The 19,267-nt window shown below is 39.3% G+C and overlaps 8 protein-coding genes across 8 annotated transcripts; 3 read left to right on the top strand and 5 right to left on the bottom strand.

Annotated features, from left to right (window-relative positions):
• Positions 1 to 243: 243 nt before the first annotated feature.
• ZYRO0C00110g (uncharacterized protein) lies at positions 244 to 1,632 on the bottom strand (the record flags this gene model as incomplete). The annotated part of the gene is made up of 1 exon (XM_002495624.1): positions 244 to 1,632. The coding sequence occupies one exon, from the start codon at positions 1,630 to 1,632 to the stop codon at positions 244 to 246; it is 1,389 nt and encodes a 462-aa protein (XP_002495669.1).
• Positions 1,633 to 2,132: 500 nt separating this feature from the next.
• ZYRO0C00132g (ATP-dependent dethiobiotin synthetase BioD) lies at positions 2,133 to 2,825 on the top strand (the record flags this gene model as incomplete). Its single annotated transcript, XM_002495625.1, has 1 exon — positions 2,133 to 2,825. The coding sequence occupies one exon, from the start codon at positions 2,133 to 2,135 to the stop codon at positions 2,823 to 2,825; it is 693 nt and encodes a 230-aa protein (XP_002495670.1).
• A 2,596-nt stretch (positions 2,826 to 5,421) lies between these two features.
• ZYRO0C00198g (uncharacterized protein) lies at positions 5,422 to 6,282 on the bottom strand (the record flags this gene model as incomplete). The annotated part of the gene is made up of 1 exon (XM_002495626.1): positions 5,422 to 6,282. One exon carries the CDS (start codon positions 6,280 to 6,282, stop codon positions 5,422 to 5,424), a length of 861 nt encoding a protein of 286 aa, XP_002495671.1.
• A 319-nt stretch (positions 6,283 to 6,601) lies between these two features.
• On the top strand, positions 6,602 to 7,300 carry ZYRO0C00220g (uncharacterized protein; the record flags this gene model as incomplete). Its single annotated transcript, XM_002495627.1, has 1 exon — positions 6,602 to 7,300. The coding sequence occupies one exon, from the start codon at positions 6,602 to 6,604 to the stop codon at positions 7,298 to 7,300; it is 699 nt and encodes a 232-aa protein (XP_002495672.1).
• A 736-nt stretch (positions 7,301 to 8,036) lies between these two features.
• Positions 8,037 to 9,107, top strand: ZYRO0C00242g (uncharacterized protein; the record flags this gene model as incomplete). Its single annotated transcript, XM_002495628.1, has 1 exon — positions 8,037 to 9,107. The coding sequence occupies one exon, from the start codon at positions 8,037 to 8,039 to the stop codon at positions 9,105 to 9,107; it is 1,071 nt and encodes a 356-aa protein (XP_002495673.1).
• A 3,642-nt stretch (positions 9,108 to 12,749) lies between these two features.
• ZYRO0C00286g (uncharacterized protein) lies at positions 12,750 to 13,067 on the bottom strand (the record flags this gene model as incomplete). The annotated part of the gene is made up of 1 exon (XM_002495629.1): positions 12,750 to 13,067. The coding sequence occupies one exon, from the start codon at positions 13,065 to 13,067 to the stop codon at positions 12,750 to 12,752; it is 318 nt and encodes a 105-aa protein (XP_002495674.1).
• Positions 13,068 to 13,347: 280 nt separating this feature from the next.
• ZYRO0C00308g (uncharacterized protein) lies at positions 13,348 to 14,160 on the bottom strand (the record flags this gene model as incomplete). The annotated part of the gene is made up of 1 exon (XM_002495630.1): positions 13,348 to 14,160. One exon carries the CDS (start codon positions 14,158 to 14,160, stop codon positions 13,348 to 13,350), a length of 813 nt encoding a protein of 270 aa, XP_002495675.1.
• A 990-nt stretch (positions 14,161 to 15,150) lies between these two features.
• ZYRO0C00330g (nucleobase cation symporter-1 family protein) lies at positions 15,151 to 16,989 on the bottom strand (the record flags this gene model as incomplete). The annotated part of the gene is made up of 1 exon (XM_002495631.1): positions 15,151 to 16,989. The coding sequence occupies one exon, from the start codon at positions 16,987 to 16,989 to the stop codon at positions 15,151 to 15,153; it is 1,839 nt and encodes a 612-aa protein (XP_002495676.1).
• Between the last annotated feature and the right edge of the window lie 2,278 nt (positions 16,990 to 19,267).

A 19,267-nucleotide genomic window follows, 5' to 3' on the forward strand; every position in this document is an offset into this window, starting at 1 on the left:
GTTAAACGTGCGGCTGGTACACGCTAGAAGGCTGTCGGTGTAAATGTTAACTGTTCTGATGCATACAGATAGATTAATGCGAAGTACTAGGAGTGATAAATAAAAAGGGGATCTACATGGAGGTGGTGACCTGCTACATTAACCTTTTTGCATAACTTCATGATAATATGCACCTACACACAAACACAAGGATTATGGTCGCTGCCTAAAATCTTCCATAACAAGGTCATGTAAATTAGTGATCTAAACCGTCGAATTGGCTCTTACACTATGCCATTCCCTCAAGGCAGAAACCAAGCCCGTGGTCAATTTCCTCAACTGCTCCTTGGAAATAATGTATGGCGGCATGATGTAACAGAGGTTCCTAAAGGGTCTGATATACACCCCTTTGGAGATAAACGCTTCCTGGAACCACTCCTGATCTATCGATACTTTTAGCTCAATTACACCTACTGCTCCGACGATCCTCACATCTTCGACTAACCATAACTCCTTTGCTGCAGCTCCTTCCATTAGCGGCACGAACAACTCCTCGAATAACTGTTCCTCTATTCTATCTACTTGCTGCTTCCAATAACCGCACATCAGAATATCCAAGCTTTTGTTTGCAACAGCGCAAGCTAGTGGGTTCCCCATAAACGTGGGGCCATGCATCATACATCCCCCTGTGGGACTACTGGGTGACGAGATACCAAGTGCTATTTTGGGTGTAGTGACAACGGCACTCAATGTCAAGTACCCGCCTGTTAGTGCTTTTCCTACGCATATTATATCTGGATAAACATCTATCTGCATTTCGCGCGGAATGTGATTCTGTTCCTGATAAATCTGGCAATGATGGAAAGCAAATGTCGTACCCATTCTTCCAAACCCTGTGGCAATCTCATCTAGTATAAGTGGGATATGGTACCGGTTGCACAGTTTTCTTACCTCGATGAGAAACTGCGGGTGGTACAATCTCATTCCGCCAGCTCCTTGCAAAATTGATTCCAGAATAACTGCACACAACTCATCATGATGATTTTGTATCTTATCGCGCACGTCATTGATATCATCCTCTTTCCAACTTGTTCTGTCGCCGAATGACTTGCCATACTTTCGGAATACGCCAGAGGTGGGAAGCACCGGAATCATGGATGGCCCTCTGGCAAAAATGTTCTCGGCTAGATACCCTTTATAAATCGAGTGCATTGACCCTACCGGATCGCATACGCTCATAGCTCCTGTGGTATCGCCGTGATAACCGCTACTTATGGTCAAGAACTTGCTCTTTTTCGGCTTCCCTAAAGTAAAATGGTATTGCAAAGCCATCTTCATTGCGACCTCTACTGCTACAGAACCACTATCAGCGAGAAAACAATGCTGTAGCTCTTTGTGGTTCATCATCTTTAGCAGTTTTTGGACCAAAGTTATTGCAGGCCTGTGGGTCAGCCCACCAAACATTACATGAGACATTTGACTGGCCTGTGATATCAATGCATTGTTCAATTCCTTGTGGTTATAGCCATGGATCGCACACCACCAGGATGACATTCCATCGATCACTCTATTCTCGCTTCCATCCTGCGTTTCTAGAATAAGCTCACAGTCATACGCCTCCTTTACTAGATGCACTGGTAGTGGATTCACCATAGATGTATAAGGATGCCATATGTGCTCCCTGTCAAACCTTAACAAAGCCTTTGTCTCTTCAGGTTATTTCATAATATCTGTTACCGCTTCACTTAGTTGGACCTCGCTTCATCGAGAGGTAAAGTCCTAAACAGCACCAAACTCAACGATGCATGTACGTTTAATACAAAATGTGTGGGAATGGAGAAGGGCCAGCGTTCTCATTCAACAGTCCTCCAACAGTTTTGCTTGGTGGTTGCTGGATAATTAAGCCCGTGGAAGTGGGCTGGAATACCAACAAACCGCATGAGTCATGAATCATCGTGTATAGTCATACTGGAATGGCTATCAATACAGCACACAAAAACCTGTTGACTTGCGTGTGGATAAACCCTGCAATAAAACATTGCATAAATTATGGAACCATATAAAAAAGGCCAGCACAAATGAGAAAACCGCAAAACAATTCGTTCCGTCTATTCGAAAGGTAAGTGGGCAAATATCCATACTCTTCTACCTTAATGAAACCGCCTGTTTTTTTCGTCACAGGCACAGACACTGATGTTGGCAAAACCTTCATTTCATCGCTACTAGTATACAAATGGAGAGCTAACTACTGGAAACCAGTCCAAACAGGAATTGAATCTGATATTGGTGACACTGCTACGGTCTCTAACGTATTGGTAGACGATTCTTGGAAGCCTCATTTATTTCCCCCACGGCATCAGCTGCTAAAACCATTGTCACCATATGAAGCAATGGACTACGAACCAGGAGTTAATGTACAGCTTACAGATTTTGAAATTCCTGAAGGCACCGACGAGCACCCTCTTGTTGTAGAAGGGGCGGGTGGAGTCGCCGTTCCAGTTACGAAAAAAATGGAGACCATTGTGGATCTCATCAAAGAATTGAGTTTCAAATGCGATCGGCCTTTCTATATCATACTCGTGGCAAGAAGTACACTTGGCACGATAAATCATACGTTTTTGACGTTGAATTACCTTCGTAGTAATGGGCTAGGTGACAAGATCCTTGGGGTTGTTGTAAACGGTGAACAAAACGAGGGAAACCTAAAAGTAATGAGAGAATTTGGAGTGAACATTTTAGCTACCGTCGACTATCATACTTCTATGTCAGAGGCGCTGTCCGATATTCCATCTTTTTGCTCACTTGATCTTGCTCACAACGATCCTGCCTCGACTCAAAAGAATTAGAGATGTATCTTTGCCAGGCCAGATATCATTCCGATCTAATTAGAGATTCGTTTATCATCCTTTCTGCTATGAGAGTAAGCCATGGTGTTAATCAAAATAAACATGAGCAGACCGCACCGACATGTAAAATAGTGGGAAGTAGTGACACAAGCCCGAGCATAGTTGTATAAATGCATGTAAGAAACATTTCACTTTTTCCAATTGTGACGCTAAAGCACAAAGCCCACTGGAGAACAGCCAAAGGAAAACAAAAGAGGTATGGAAACTATTCAAATCGCTCATCTGGTGGTTATTGATGGGTATATCGTCTTCTTTAACTAATTCGTGCTTGGGGTGTCTTCTTCTTTGGTGATGGGGCTTACAATGGGTATCCATATTGATTATCTATGGCTCATTGTTGTAATGTTTTCATTTTGATGAGTTCGATTTCCATATCTGATTTCACTTTCATGCTGCCCAAGACAAGCGGTCCTTACTTCTGGACTTTAAAGTTACTCTGGGAGCCGATACAAAAGAACAGTGTTAAAATTGATGAACCAAGATTTCTCTGAAACCGAGGTAAAACAGTAAGAAAGGTACTGCAATGCTAGAAACAAAGTGCAGCAGCCTAGGTCGAAAAAAAAAATTGGATACTGGCCTGAGTAATTATGTTGGTGTTGTCTTTACCACCTCTGGTGTATTTAATTCCCTCTCGTTAAGCACTCTTGGGGCAAACTCGTTGATATACCCACGATACCAGCTTCACCGCTGGTATGTCTTCCTCGCTTATCAGATACTGGATTTTTCTACTGGACTCGCAGGATGCCATGGTAAATAGCTTCCAGTCACCTCTAAATTTGGTCCTGTTGCTTCCGTGTTTTCCTGTTGTATAAAATTACTTGATTCTATGATCAGCCACAGCTTCAACCATGACATTCTGTGGCCAGCGGCAAAAACAATTTTCCATGAGTTCGATAATAGAACCCACTGGTCATCAGCAGTCAAATTAACTCGAGGCTGCTTAATAGGCGCTGGAAATTTGCTGGGATCGATTCCCAAAGCACGTAGTCGACAGACACGGGGTATAATCTGTCCCGTAAATCTGTCCCAAGGGTATTGACATGCAATGTTCTTGGATTCTTGAACAGTTTTATCTATTCCATTGTTATCGATTGTTATCAGGAATCTTTTTTTCTGCAATTTTCGTCATGTTGCTCCGATGACGATAAAAATCTGATCTCATCTCTCATAGCAACTCAGGAACGTACTCACAACATGGAACAACAGAGGTATAAAATGAACAAACATGGAATCCGATAAGAAATCTCAAAAGCCTGTCTTACCCAAGGACCTCTTTAGAAATGGCTTAACTTAGATGTTTTATGAAATGTCGAAGCATTGTTTCCACAGTGTGGTCTCATGTACATTCTGCGTCATCGCCTGGGTAGCATTTTCAATGGATGCTTCTTATCAAGATGTCCCTGGATTCTACATGATTGGCCGTGTTGTTTTCGATTTTGCAATTTGCTTTCCCTTGGATGGCTCTATTATTCGAAATCGCATCCCAATACGACATTGTTGGTTCAGCAAGTATTGGAATTGAATCCCGGAATGGATATCAAATAATGGGATGGAATTTCAAATAGATTAAACCCTTGCCTTTATCAAGAGCATATCTGGAACACACCTTACTTTTTCTATGATGCTCAACAGGGTCAACTTGCGTTCAGAGATAATGTTTTAAGGCCATATCTCCTAGGGCGATTTGAAGGTGTTGCTGACGTGGACAAGATCCAATCAGCAAGGTGTTATTTGCAATCACTAAATGAGAAGTTTGAATTATTATTGAAAGACAGTATACCAGAATTCTTTTTAAATTCCGAACTACCCAGAGACACCCACAGAAATAAAATTTTCTTTTACCCACGATATTTGTTCATGGGATTCATGGTTTGTTTCGTTCAAGATCTAATTTGGTTACCGATCGTACTATTATTTGTACAAAAATCGTTTTGGATCCTGCCTACAATCATAACTTACCAGTGTCTGTTATTAAAGTGCTACCGAAATGGATATCGCTTCATGTATCCAGAAATAGATGTAATGCAAGCAATCAAATTTCTGGCGATCATAACAAAAGTTAGTTCTAGAAAATAACTGGATAAATGGGACCAAATATCCAGGTATATGAATCAGTATTTATCTGAGGAAGAGAATAACGGTCCTTCTAAGAATAGTTTAAACCTCTGGTTTCCGATAAGGATGTGGTTGGACCAAGAAGTTACTCGAGCCGCTTGTCTCTGGTCAGTTGTTACTTCACCATGACCTGGATTGTGTTGATGCGAATGCGCTCAGAGCGTGCAAACCTCCTTCTGATTAGATCAATGCTGCCTTAGAACATAAAGAATTCACCGGCTAACGACGGCCTCTCGATTCTCCGTCAATAAAATCTGCTTTGGTCATGGGTATTCAACGACATAGATTCCGAGAAGTTTTAAATGAATAGTAGAACCATTGTTCAAAACGAGGATTTTTGACTGACACCACAGAAGCCCAGAATAGACGTCGAAGAAGGGACTAGCTCTCAATGTGCTTTTTATCTCCTATTAAAAACATACTATTGAGATGTAGCGAATGAATTAAAAATGGCACAACAAATCATCGAGATAATGAAGGTCAGCATCATAATCATAAAGGACCCTAGCTCTATTATCACCAAGTAAAACAATGAGGTGTTGAAGATATTATGAAACTTCTCGAAAATACCATCTCTAAATTCATCTTTTTCTGCCGTATGTGATAATTTACCAAAACTTTCAACGCACTTGTTATAATTCGCAAGTGCTCTCTCAGTTAGCGCTTTATTTGGTGGATTTTTCCAAAAATTTACTACCGTACTTCCTTCTTGATAACACCTGATGTCGTACGTCTGACACTCTATTGGTTTTACAATTTCTCTCACAAAAAAGCGCATACAATGCTCCCCACTGTAGAAAAGAGAATAATGATTTCCCCCTTCTTTAGAAAAGTGATTAACTCTAGATGCAACTCTTTGCCAAGCTACTGGATCCCCGGTCAGGTCTATTTCAGCCACTTCCTTCAATAATTGTTGGAGCACTTTTTTCTCAATATTAACCTTTTTCCTATTGTCGATGAAGTTCCAAAAAGAAAATGTAAAGCATAGGAAGTAATGAATGATCATCCATAAGGGAGAAAATATGTCTGAAAATGTTGTTTCAATTTTATTACCATAAAAGTCTCGCAGAGCAAAGTACGCTACACGTGCAGCCGATGAAGCATATGCATTTGAAAGAGAACCGATAATGTCATGTATCCATGTTTTCTCGAAGAAATATGGGGCAAGGAAGTACATCAACTTTCCACCAGAACTGTCTGCTGGCAATTCTATCTCCTCCTCTTCATACGTCTGTACACACTTTTCTAAATCCATTTCAGTTTCGTCACTTATTATACTCATATTGTCTTGTTGGTTAAATACACCATTGCTGTCGCGAGTGTCAGTTTGTGTCTGAATTGCCGCCTTTTATATATTTTTCACTCCGGATTGCTTTCCCCCTTGATTGTTTCCTCCCCGCGCGACAATTCCATGCAGAAGAAACTCGAAAGCGTCAAAATGATAAAATTGACACAAAGAGGTGGACAGGTAATTTGAAGGTCAATTTGGAAACTCTTTAATTAATCACTTTGTGGCATAAAATGTCCTAACTGCTATAAATTGTCAGAGGAAATCAAAATGACATTAACCGAATGAAGAAGGACGGCCCCAGAAAATTGGCATGTCCAACAAAAAGAAGAGTAAGAGTAAGGCCAGCGAGAGCCACAAGCGTGGTGGAAGAGAGAACAGTCCTCGTGGACAACACAACCCCCCCTCACCGCAAAGAAACAACAGTATCACTGATCAGCAAGGAAGCGAGAACGGCGGTACTGGCTCTGGAACAGACGGGATCAAATTAGCCGCTCGCTTGTTCCACAATCCATTGTTTTCCAAAAGAGGGTTCAAACATGCAAAAGAGAGATTAAAAAGTGAGAGAACAGGTGACTCAATAAGCGGAGTAAGATGTGGAGGCAGCATCTGTCTCTTCTTTTACCCTTGGTTTTTGACAGGATACAGTATCGCCGGTTTTTTATACGGGGACAAAAATAATAGTATACATGTCTTTGTGTATGGCAGTCCACTATTCGTTGCTGTTCCTTATATCATAAAATACCTGAATGATGTCGATACATTGCTTTTAAGCATATTTGAGATTGGGGAGAAGAATTTGCTCGAATATTTCGCAGACCCGGGAATCAGAGAGCTCCTCTTGACTGTTTTTGAGATTGTGGGATTCATTTATCAATTAGTGAAGGGTAGACAAAATTATTGGATCATTTCATTGGGAATGTTCGGTTTTAATCTTTATCTCGTAGGAAATACTTTGCTAATCTGGGAAAGAAAGAAAAGGCCAAAACCGGTGATGGTTGACTCGACATGAGTTTCTAATTCACACCTTGCTATGAAATCCTGATTATATAAGCATTCCACTGGGATGGGATTGAGCTTACACTATTGCCGGCTTATCATCTGTGGGTTATGTTCAGGTGTAAATGCTAGTCAGTTTTCGATAGATAGATCATATATAACCATCAAGTTGAATAAATCCATGAGGTACCAATAGAAGTAGTCACGATGTCAGTTCAGCAACGTACACAAGTTTAAAGAAGCATTGTCGTTTACTTATAAACTGAACGTTCGTGCTAATAGGGCAGAATTGCTTCACGAATGAAAGGGCAAGAAGCTGTCGGAGCTTCCGATGTCAAGTGGGAACGACATCAAGTTTTCATCAGCGGCTCGGTTAGCAATGGAGGTTGTAGAGACCCTTCAACATGGTAGCATATGGTCCATTTCTTATTCAGCTAGGTTGAGGAAATGCCCAAAAGTCTCTTGATCTCAGGAGGATACACCCGCTCTTGTTTTGCAACGTAACATTTTGTCAGGAATATCTCTTTCTCATATATTTCTACTTCAGAACAAGACAGGATATTACAAAAGGTACATCTGTATAGGTAACATAAACTTTGTTCGGCATACCATCCATTGTTGTCAGGAACCCCTTTTTCAGCAATTTTTGTCACGTCGCTCCCATGACGATAAAAATCTGATCTCGTCTCTCATAGCAACTCAGGAAACTACTCACTACATACAACAAAGGAGTCTAAACAAGAACAAACATGGAATTCGATAAAGAATCTCAAAAGCCTGTCTTACCCAAGGACCTTTTTAGAAATGGCTTGACATGGATGTTTTATGAAATGTCGAAGCATCGCTTTCCTTGGGTGATCTCGTGTCTATGTCTGGTCGCTGGATGGGTAGCAGCTCAGACGAATTTTATTTGTGAAAATATGCTTGCCATGATTACCGGTGCTCTCTGGATGCTTGCGCTTTTACTCCCCTTTTCATGGCTACACAATTCGAAATTGCATCCCAAGAATATGACAGAATTGGTTCAGCAAGTGTTGGAATCGAATCCTGGTCTTGATATCGAGAAATGGGACGAAATTGCGAATAGATTAAACTCTTCCTTTTACCAAGAACATTTCTGGAATACACCATACTTTTTTTATGATGGTCAAGGTCTCCAACTTGTGTTCAAGGCTAATGTTTTAAGGCCATATCCCGAAGGGAAACTTGACGATATTACCGATACGGACAAGACTCAATCAGCAAATTGTTATTTGCAATCACTAAATGAGAAGTTTGAATTATTATTAAAGAACAATTTGCCAGAACCCGTTTTAAATTCTAAACTACCCAGAGATACCCACAGATATAAACTCTTCTTTTACCCACAAAGTTTGATCTTCGGATTCTTTATTTGCTATTTTCAAGGTCTCACTTGGTTTATGATACTACCAGAAATTAAAAGAAAAACATTGTTCGCCTTGATTATGATCATGTATTACCAGTATATGTCTTTGATATGCTACTGGAGTCTCTATCGTTTTATGTATCCACAGATGGATATAATCCAAGCAATGAAATGCTTGGCGATAATAGCAAAAGTTAACCCTGGAAAAGAACTGGCTAAATGGGACCAAATAGCCAGGTATATGAATCAATATCTAGCTGAGGAAGAGAAAAATGGTCTTTTTAAGAATAGATTTTTTGACGGTAAGCATTGCTTGGACTTTTACGAGACTTGCTTTGAGCCTCTTTCCTTCAGCAATAGTTCTTTGGCATACGGCGAGTTAAAAGAGATTGTTGAGATTGTGCAACCAAATGTGAACGGAGAGACAAATTAATGAAGCTTTTATTCCTTCATCGAAAACTGAATGTAACAGTATGGAATAATCCAAAATATGCTAGTATCACAAGTACTGCGTTCTATGGCCCCTGAGAGTACTATATATCTCTGGGGTGGTTCTTATAAATAAGATTTAGAATTCCAAGTTTGCGTACAAAAAGTCTTATTTTTGTACACTTGCCTCTGTGGCTATCTGAAGAGAGTTGCTCTGACAGCTAGCCCCATGTTGATGTCTGCTGTACTTGGAAAATTTCACCTCTTGAACTCCATTCTTTCATGCAGTTCTACAAATTTATAATTATAATAGAAGTAATAAAATTAATACATTAAAGAAGAATATGTTTATTAGAAAATTGAAAGATACATTAATAATTGAACGGATTAATAAAATAATAATCGGTGTTCGTTCTTATTTATTCAGCATAAGGAAGAACATCACTAATTCGATCCTGATGTTACTTATAGGTTATCTTATATTATTTTCACAGTTTAACGGTAGTAGAACTTAATCATTAGTAAACCCCTTCTTTAAATTCTGCCTAAATTTGATCCATCATTGTCACCACCGATCTTTCTTGTTGATTCCCATACTCTAACGAGTTTTCATTTATCTTCACGTTTGCCCAGTAATAAAATTTCCATTATTATCTGGTTTGAATCAGTTTTTTGACTGTAACTACATGACGATCGGCAATCTCTGTCCTCAGATAAAAAGAATGATAATTCCACTCGAGCATGTTTCAAGATACCGTGAAGTTTGAATAGATGATCTTTGAATTATTCATAGTTACTCTTGCGTCCATCAGTAATCTGAACATAGTGTGGGCTGAACCACTGTTCAACGATTCCAGCTACCTCATCCCTTGTCCCATTCAGAGCTGTTGTCAAAACTTTTTCCCACTCCTTAGCTGAGAACATCACTTTTTAGATATTGGACTACGAATAGTTTGTTCTTCCCCTTAGAAGCCTTATGAATGAATTTGAGACTTCCGCCTGTTTTCACGACTTTGTCTTCTTATGGTTGTAAATCTTCGTGCAGAGCCCTCCTTACAAGATATGAAATCTCAAAAATTAAAGAATTGATGATAGGAATTTCCCAAAAAATTCCAAATACTACTTTGGATGTCTTTAGGCTCACAACTCTCCTCATTTAGTGTTAAATTCTCGAATGTTTTCCTCATCAAACATTGGGCATCCGCCTTCTTTCTGTTAAAGCTGTACTTGATACCATCAATGCACTTGCCATCAGACAAATACCATGTTTCCCAATCTCCTTCAGTGCAGGCACTTCCGCCAAACACTTCCGAAAAGTCTATTGTGTAAAAGGTATATTCAGTTGACTGCTTGGTTTTATGGCCTAAACCTACCTCAACGTTGGAACCCCTACTAACAATTTTAATATGAAATGCATCCGTAGGTTCCTCGAGGTGATATTCTCTCCAATTATTTCCCTGATCCACAGAATAAAAGAATTTCTTCAATGACCAGTCTTGTGGAGAAGTCTTCGGTATAGAAACGATAATGTTCCCAAAATCCAAAAATGCTGCATACACGGGAAATTCAAACACCACTTCCCAAGAAGCACCGCCATCTCGTGAAATAAATGTCATTTCATCGTCGTCATCTAAACTCAGGACGTTTTCTCCGACAACACCGGTTTTCATAAGTATACCAGCCGTTGGTTCATTTTCAACTGATGAAAAGTAGGAAGTTTCTTGGAAAGAACAGTGTTCTACATCATCGATATCACAATGAAAACGTTGTTTATGTTTTCCAGAAGGATCTACAACTTTCAAATTGTTCCAAGTTTTCCCATAATCAAAGCTTATTTTACTCTTGGAAAATCGTTTATACCCGATAAAGGGGAAAGATTCCATGTGAGGGCAGGAATTTTTGTAGAATAAATTATTCCTTATAAATTTAACAATTTTTTGAAACCAATTGATTTTCTCATGAAAATTTGATTCATGCATTTTCGCTACCTTGCTTTGATTAAGATCCACTCTAAAATCGAATTTACCACACATTGTCCCTCTGAGGTTGTCTAGCTCTTCCAGGTACATCTTTTGAAAAGGTGCCTGAATCTTGGTGTCACCGAGAAAACAATTGACACCAGAAGAGTCTGACAGTGGGAAAAGCTCGGATTTTCCGTGTTCTAGGTCTTCTTCCATATTACCACATAATAATATCTGTCCTCGATCAAGTTCAGTTGGTTTTTTGATAGGTACGAAGGCAGGTTCAAAAGATTCTCTTTTAGAAATCCAATATTTGTCCATAACAGGGTCAGCTTCATTTCCCCCAGATGTGATTAGCAAAATATGGGAGGGATGAATTCCAAAGTCCTTTATCGAGAATCCTTTTAATTCATCAAAGAGTTTTACACTCTGGCCTAAATCTGTTGTGTAAAAGAAAGTACCCACAGAGTCTAATATTGGTTTTAAGTCCTTTTTTTCCATGAAAGCTTTATATACAACATCCCGATAATACCGATATAAAGGCTGCTTTTTTTCCGTCTTCCTTTTCAGTGTGTGTAGACAGTAAATTCCGTCATTATCCAAGATGGAGTCTCTTGATGAAGTGGCAAATAGGCAGCTAGTAATATGGTCCTGTGAATCAGGATTAACTTCATATTCGTCAGCTGGCGCTACGATACGTCTAAAGCTTTTCCCAGCATCTTTGGAAGCGTAAGCGACACCTTCGAAAAAAGAGGGCGAGTCTGGTCTTTTCTTTGAATTGGTTCCAAGTTGGCAATTACTGTGCCTAATACCGCAATGTAATAATAGAAAATTTGTATTGAACGGATGTGTGCGAAGAGAACAACCGCCCTTGCCTTTGACTTCCTGTGGTAAAGAAATTAGCTTTCAACTTCTTCCCTGATCTTCCGTCATATGAATCGCTCCAGACGTAGTCGTTACGAACGCTCTCTCTTTATACAACTCATCAATATCGACCCGTGAAATATCCTCCCCAAACACATCGACAGTTTGCCAATTCCTACCACTATCAAATGTTATCTGCAAGCTACGCTCGAAATAAAACATTAAAGTATGGGAGTCCTTGAAGGTGTAGAAATTTCCGTGATTGAAATCATTGGGTTTATGAGGTCTCTCTATATGAGATCTCGATACACCAGGAACAAATTCTTGAGCAGTCACTAGTGCCCACAGAGCCCAAAATACTAGAATAAACTGCATCCTTATCTCCGGTTTCCACTGGTTACACCGCATGCCAAGAAGTTCCAAGATCCATGAATGCCCCTCGCCTTTTATCAATTTTTTATCTCGATTACCCGAAAATACCAAGAGATAAAGAAAGGTAGATACTGATAACCGAGAAAATGTCTGGGGCTGACAACAGAACTTGTATTAGTACACAATCAAATTCACCGATGCCATCCACTAACCACCAGCACTAGTAAGTATACCCTTAGATATAGGCAAATATACGTTCAGCCTAGTATGGATAACAGCTCAACAACCCCCTCGGCACGGACACTTGCCTTTCACAAGCCACTTCAATCGCTGCTTACATGTCCAAATAAGGCATTTATGAACTGTAGTTCCTAATCGAATCTTCAAATAATCCGAGGACATGCAGTTCCGATCCTGGCTTTTTACGATTAATCTCCCTTGATACTGTATTATCTCTGACAAAAGAGGCACTTATAGAGCCAAAGTTTCCGGGGCATCTTCAGCTGTGATAAAAATATGGGAATGTGCAGAATTGCATGAAAGATTTTTGCACTTTTCTTTAACTTTATACCCGATCCAGCTTTCGACTTACTTTGACCGTAGTGTCTTCCTACACCTAGCAAATTTTTATACTTAACAGGAATTTTATCACGAATGGTACTATTGTATGAATCAAATTCACAAAACACAAAACGGAAATTCGGATCTCTATACTGAATAAGGAAGAGACAATCGGTGGTATCATCCCCATTCCTCTTGGTTTTCATTCTTGGACCCTGACTATCGAATGATGCTGGAGGGAAAGCAACAAATTCGTTATAGAAATATTGATCATCTCCAGGAGTACTTTCACTAAGATGTCTTAGAGAAAGTTGACCATCGAACGACCCCGCAAGATGGGTTGGCAGTCGATGTGTTTAAATAATGTGCTCACCAGGTCCATGCCGAGGAAATGTCCATTTTGGGGTAGTTCAAGAAATAGTCGAGAAGTAGTATATTTTATCCCAATATGAAATATTCTATCCATAAAACGCTAAGTTGTTTTTATCAAGATTCAGAAAATTGTTTATACGTAGTGTCGAGTAATAACATACAGCCTGGGGCATGGGTAATAACGGGTTCTTCGATTAGGTGACCGACAGTCTCTATCGCTAAATGTGGTGTAACACCACATCCCCAGAAGACAGGAATTTCATCATCCTCTATGTCGATTGCATCACCATATTCCGGCTTACTGAGATCCGAGATGCCCAATCTAATTGCACCGTCAAACCCCCAGTCGATGGGACCTCCATGCGTCAATTTGTATTCAGATGTGATGCTTCTTACAGCGTCCAAATCCTTTTCCTTATAAGGACGCATACTGACTACGTAAGGACATCGTGCGAAAATACCACTGGCATCCATATATTTTGTGGTCTTGTACATAGAGACATTTTGGCCAAGAACTGCGTTTTTGGGTGGTAAACCAGCACTGATCAAAGACCCTTCAAAGGAATAGGAGCAACCAATTAGGAATCCTACATAATTGTCCCTCCAGTACATCCTGCAATCGTTTGACTTTTCTTGAAGTCTTCCTCCTTGGAAGATGTGGTATTTTGGAATGTCGGTACGAATATCAAATCCATGGTCGGAATGGGTTATTAGGGAAACATTATCCAACTTATCGAAACTACGCTCAGTTTTCGCCAGTAGGGGACAAGGTACAGGGTTTCTATGGCACAAGTCTTCGAAATCTTTTGCAATTGCACCGGGCAGTATCAATAAATTGGCCTGCATATAACTGGGTAGTATTCCAGAGGTATGAGAGGTGAATTCCTCCCTTCTACACAGCAATCTGAAATCAGCAGGTGTGGACATGATACAGATATAGCAATATCAGGGATGGACGCATACGCATCGAAATCATTACAATGAAACCATTGGATATTATATACTCAGACACGTTTGTATTATTGAATTTTACTACAGGCTGATAGATTGCGCGCGATCTTTATCTATCTGTCTGTCATCCTATTGAGATATAGGCGGACAATTACCAATCGATCTCCGACACCTCCAAAAAAAAAGTTGATAAGAGTAAATATCGGAAAAAGGAAAGAAACAACACTAGTATAGGAGCTAAAGTTGGATTACTCTAGAATCGCTCTAGAGTCTGCTGGCCACTTTCATGTCTTGGATGAACTTGATAATGCCCCCCTTCACTGCCGTTGTCTCTTCTTGACAAAGCTCTTCATCTTGGGCGGTTGTGCAGCGACAAAATTACCATAAAATCCAGTAGGGGAAAAGTATGATATATCCTTTCAGGGTTTTAACTCGAAATAACAAAGGCACAACGAGCTACGTAAAGTAGACAAAAACCTGCAATAACAGATGCAGGTAACCTAAGTTCCCTTCTGGTATCAAGATTTTGCTCGTCACTAGTGAAACCCTTGGTGCCCTCTGCATTTTGCAAGAAAACTCCTTAAAGATAAATAGGAACAAATAATAAAGTGTTTAGCTTTCAATTAAAAAAAAAAAAAAAAAAAAAAAAAATAACGCTCAGGGATTTTCTCCTTTGTAAGATTAGTTCATTGGACACAGTCTAATCAGCACCTCCCTTAGTTTTCTTTGAACTCTACTCCGATACAATAACCATCATAAAATCCTAAGGACATTGAAGCGTTCGTTTATAACTTGCAAAACTCTAGTACCGTTTTAAATCTGAAAAATCCTCAATATGAAAATGAAAGATCATTAACTGTTACTGTTAGATTAATCTTCTACTACGCCACCGAGGAAAATTATTATATTCGGGTTTCTTGGACTTTTTTTTTTTTTTTTCTCCTTTGGAAAATAATATCGAACTAATTAAATACGCTTCTTTGGCCTGAGTTTTGTTTCGATCCTGAGATTGTTCTTATCTTCTTCATGCTCACTCAAACTTGCAGCATCAAATTCCTCGACTCTTTGGTCTCCTACTTCATACAAAACTTCCTGGCTTTCCTCGAAAGGTAGCATACCCATTTTCTCCAATTCTTTCTCAGAGAAACAGTCGAAATAATCAATGGGATCCTCACAGCAAAGTTTTTCATGTTTGAAGGGGAATATTAAACTCAGAATATAGTATAACCCGCCACTAACGAGTGGAATGAAGAACAGATATCCATGGTAGAAATTTAGCATTTCGGTATTGGGGGAAATTTCTTCATGGACTTGATATATTAAGCCAGGAATTCCCATTGTTATACCTGCTAGTAAGCTTGCCACTGCCTTCCAATTTACACCATAATCAAACCAATAAGAGCCTTTTTTTGATAAAGTGAAAAAATCAAGCTGACTCAATTTTGATTTACGAATGCAATAATATTCAATGATGCTTATTACTGAAATAGGGGTAGTGAAGATACCAAAGGAACTCATTGCATTTAAAAACCCCGAAGATGTGTTGAAAAAAGTCCACGGCTGTACTACCCAAGAGATAAGTTGGACAAAAAGAGTACCCCTCTTGATATCGATATACTTCGGTAATATGCCCGCTAGATCCATGCCACAAGAATATCCATTTTGCGTTAAATTGAGGAAGAGTTGAGAGGAGGTAAAGCTTATTCCAACAAAAAATGAGGCTGCGCGACTCTTGGCTGAATAATCATCATTCAGCCATTGCTCAACGATCTCATCAGGGGTCCAATACGTCTCTCCATATAGACCTTTACATGCAGACGCACAAAGCATTCCTGCTAACGATACAAATGTTCCAGGCAAAACAGTCCCTAAAAATAGTCCTGTATAACATTTTTTACTACTGCTTGCGAAACGAGAATAATCTGACTGATTGGTAACTCCACCTGATACCCCGCTGTACCAAATTGACATTGCTGAAATCCACATCCACGAGCGAGTACTACTCGGTAGAGTGACTTTTTCATGATACAATGGTCCAGGACCTCCATTTTTACTTATCAGGTAAGCCATCATGCCAATAATGGCAAACAGTGTCATAAAGCAACTAACAATACTTGGAACATTCACTCTACGAGGTCTTACAAAAGCAAACGGCATTTGTATCAGCTGAAAACATAGGAATCCTATGCAGTCTTTTCTCGTCATTGGCACAGATTCTGAGAAAGTATTTTTCATGTTCAAATAGTTCTTTGAGAAAGAGTCAAATACCATATTCATACAAAGTCCGCCAAGCCATCCTAAGTAGCCATATAGTACGATAGAAAGACCAACTCTAATGATAATTCCGAGAAATGAGCCGTAGACTCCGAATATCATTCTTTGGTCCAAAGTGTAGCCGATATGGTACTTGATACCTGGGTTGGAATTTAAAATGGTAAAAAAGGCAATTAAAATATTAGCGATGACTACAGCTCCTATGGATTGCTGGATGTTTAACTGCAACGCAAGCAGTGCAGATCCTGTTGAATAGGTTGCAACTGCAAAATTTGGCAACCCCCAATATGCAAAGAATGACCAAAACCCCCATGTTCTATCTTTTGTTTTTATTGGACGCAGATCCGGATTTCTCAAGACTGATATGGGATCTCCTATGTCGTGCGGTACCTCAATCTTACTTAATACCTTTTGCCACCATTTATTACCTTGTCGGTCCTCCTGTAATTCTTTTTCGTTTTCTAAGATACAAACATCGGTAGGACTGACCACTGGGTATGCATTTTTTATCGTTTGCTCATCTTCATTCATCTTTAAAGCTTTGTGAGTATGGTAGAGCGATAGCGGCTGAAGGATTCTTGAGGTTGTTCTGACCCTTTTTAAATTAAAGTAGGGCTATAACTGTAGTTCTTTCATGGGCTTCAGAACTAATATATATACAGATGTGCATCGCTCTCAGTTTACCATCAGCAGCAAAATATGTAATCTTCTAGGCGGTGTAACCAGCTAGAGGTGAATTCCTTATCAAAGTTTCTGTTTTCCATAGTGATACCCAGTGACAGGAAATCAGAAGTGTAAGCGTCTAAAAAACTTTAAAAAAAATGGAAAAAGGAACATGGTTTAGCGGTTTCTTATCAGATCATTGCATACAGCGTGTGAAAGGTTTACTAGAAGTGACAACTGATCTGAAGTTCTAGTGTAATGAGCATTAGTTCGCGCTCGCCATCAACTTCTGTCTTGATAGTGCATCACCAAGGATATAACTCCCTATACAGGAATCAAGTTTTTCAAGTTTAACGCAAGTTAACGATATCATTCAACGATAACATTCATGTACTCACTAGATCTTCGAATAAGGTAAGGAGTTGCCGCCGGGAACATTTGAACTTTATTCATTGGTGAGTTTTGCACCAGTGGTTAACAGTGGATGTCGCGCTGAGTTTTTTTTTTTTTTTCATGTCTGTAAACCCCGCCTGGTATCAACACATTTTTCCGGACAAAGTTAGCGGTACGCAGAGCGGGAGACCAACCGATATCTCAAGATAAGATACGATGAGAAACAAAAGCTCCACATACCCTAGCCTCCCATGAGCACTCTCTGTTTCCGATGATAGTAGAAATTGTCCTGTTCAAAATCGTTAACTCTAAAACTTGACGCTTTCTAGGCACACAATATAAATCAGAGGAACCAAACGTATCTCCCACGATCACCTTCTCAAATTCAATCGGATGAAGTCTTGCAGCATCATAGATGTCCAGACAGCCAAGATTCTAACCAGCCTCGGGTGGAGTACATAAATTCTCGTTAAAAAAAAGCGTCAATAATTCTATTCGAAGAATTCAATCGGGTTTCTAGCAGTAAATCCTTTCCCTCGAGAAAAAACAAATTCAAGTGCTATCAATAGTACTAGGGAGATTTTTAGCGATTTAGCCAAGATCGCTCGGTATAAATTGGCAAGAGTAACTCCTTCTTATTCAGCTTCGATAATTGCAGATTAAGGGCAGTATCTTGTACAAATACGGAAGACTGCACAAGTTTTCTTCCTCTTATTCCATGTTAGTTGTCATTGAAAGTTTAAGTCTGAAATATCAATCAGCTGCATAAAGTGGTACTACAAGTTAAAGGCACATGCTCGAATGCACATGAAAAATTGCTAATGGAAATGAGTGTTTGGGTATTTATGAATCTGGAATCATGCCTTCAAAACTTGAAAACTCTCGTTATCCCGATCTCAAGGACATCATTAATGAAACTAATACGGTATGCACACCTTTTTAACGCCTACTTTTGGGTTCATAAGTGTGGTTAGAATAAGCGCCGACAGAGTAGTACAGCTCGAACTTCGTGAACTATCGTACGAGGAATATCTATCATGTCCCAATAACGTTATGCTCTAACAACAGATTTACTAGCCTTTTTTTGGAGTTTCTTAACAAATGGCCGTATATAATCTTGAACTATGGGGAAAATCCCAATAAAGAAATAAGTTTTGATAGAACAGCTTACTTTTTGCAGTAGAAAGACATATTGATTTCTCCATAGAATACAATGTCAATGAGATAAGTAAGGCATCAACTTTTTACATTTAGATGTTTAACTGGGCTATTAAACTATTCCTTTTGTACAATGGTCACAATAATGGCCTGGTTTTCTACTCACTTTGATTATTTGAAGGATTAGCGAACTCATCTTGTAAAATATTAAGAGGCATATTTATTGGCAGAAATGGTAGAATAGAAAATTAAGAATTGGCATATCAAATTGGGTTCCATAGAAGAGACCTAATTCACCATATTTTTTCATGAGGCTTGAAATTTCTAGGATATGAAATGGGTGTTGAAACAAATGTAATTGAGTGAATCGAATGCTCACCTTCTAGGATTTTTTTCCCTCACAATAAATAGGCTAGTGTATTAGAATATACTTAGCATTGAAGGCCCATGTGTACCTTGGGTATTCCATGGTATTTACTACATTATAATTCTCGCAGGTAATGTAATATTCTCTCATATCGCCGTCAAAATAAACTCTTTGACCTCTGTGGGCACAACATATCAATTTTTTCCATGAAGCTTAATTTTCTGAGAC

This window comes from Zygosaccharomyces rouxii (assembly GCF_000026365.1).
Source record: "Zygosaccharomyces rouxii strain CBS732 chromosome C complete sequence".
NCBI classification, from domain to species: domain Eukaryota; kingdom Fungi; phylum Ascomycota; class Saccharomycetes; order Saccharomycetales; family Saccharomycetaceae; genus Zygosaccharomyces; species Zygosaccharomyces rouxii.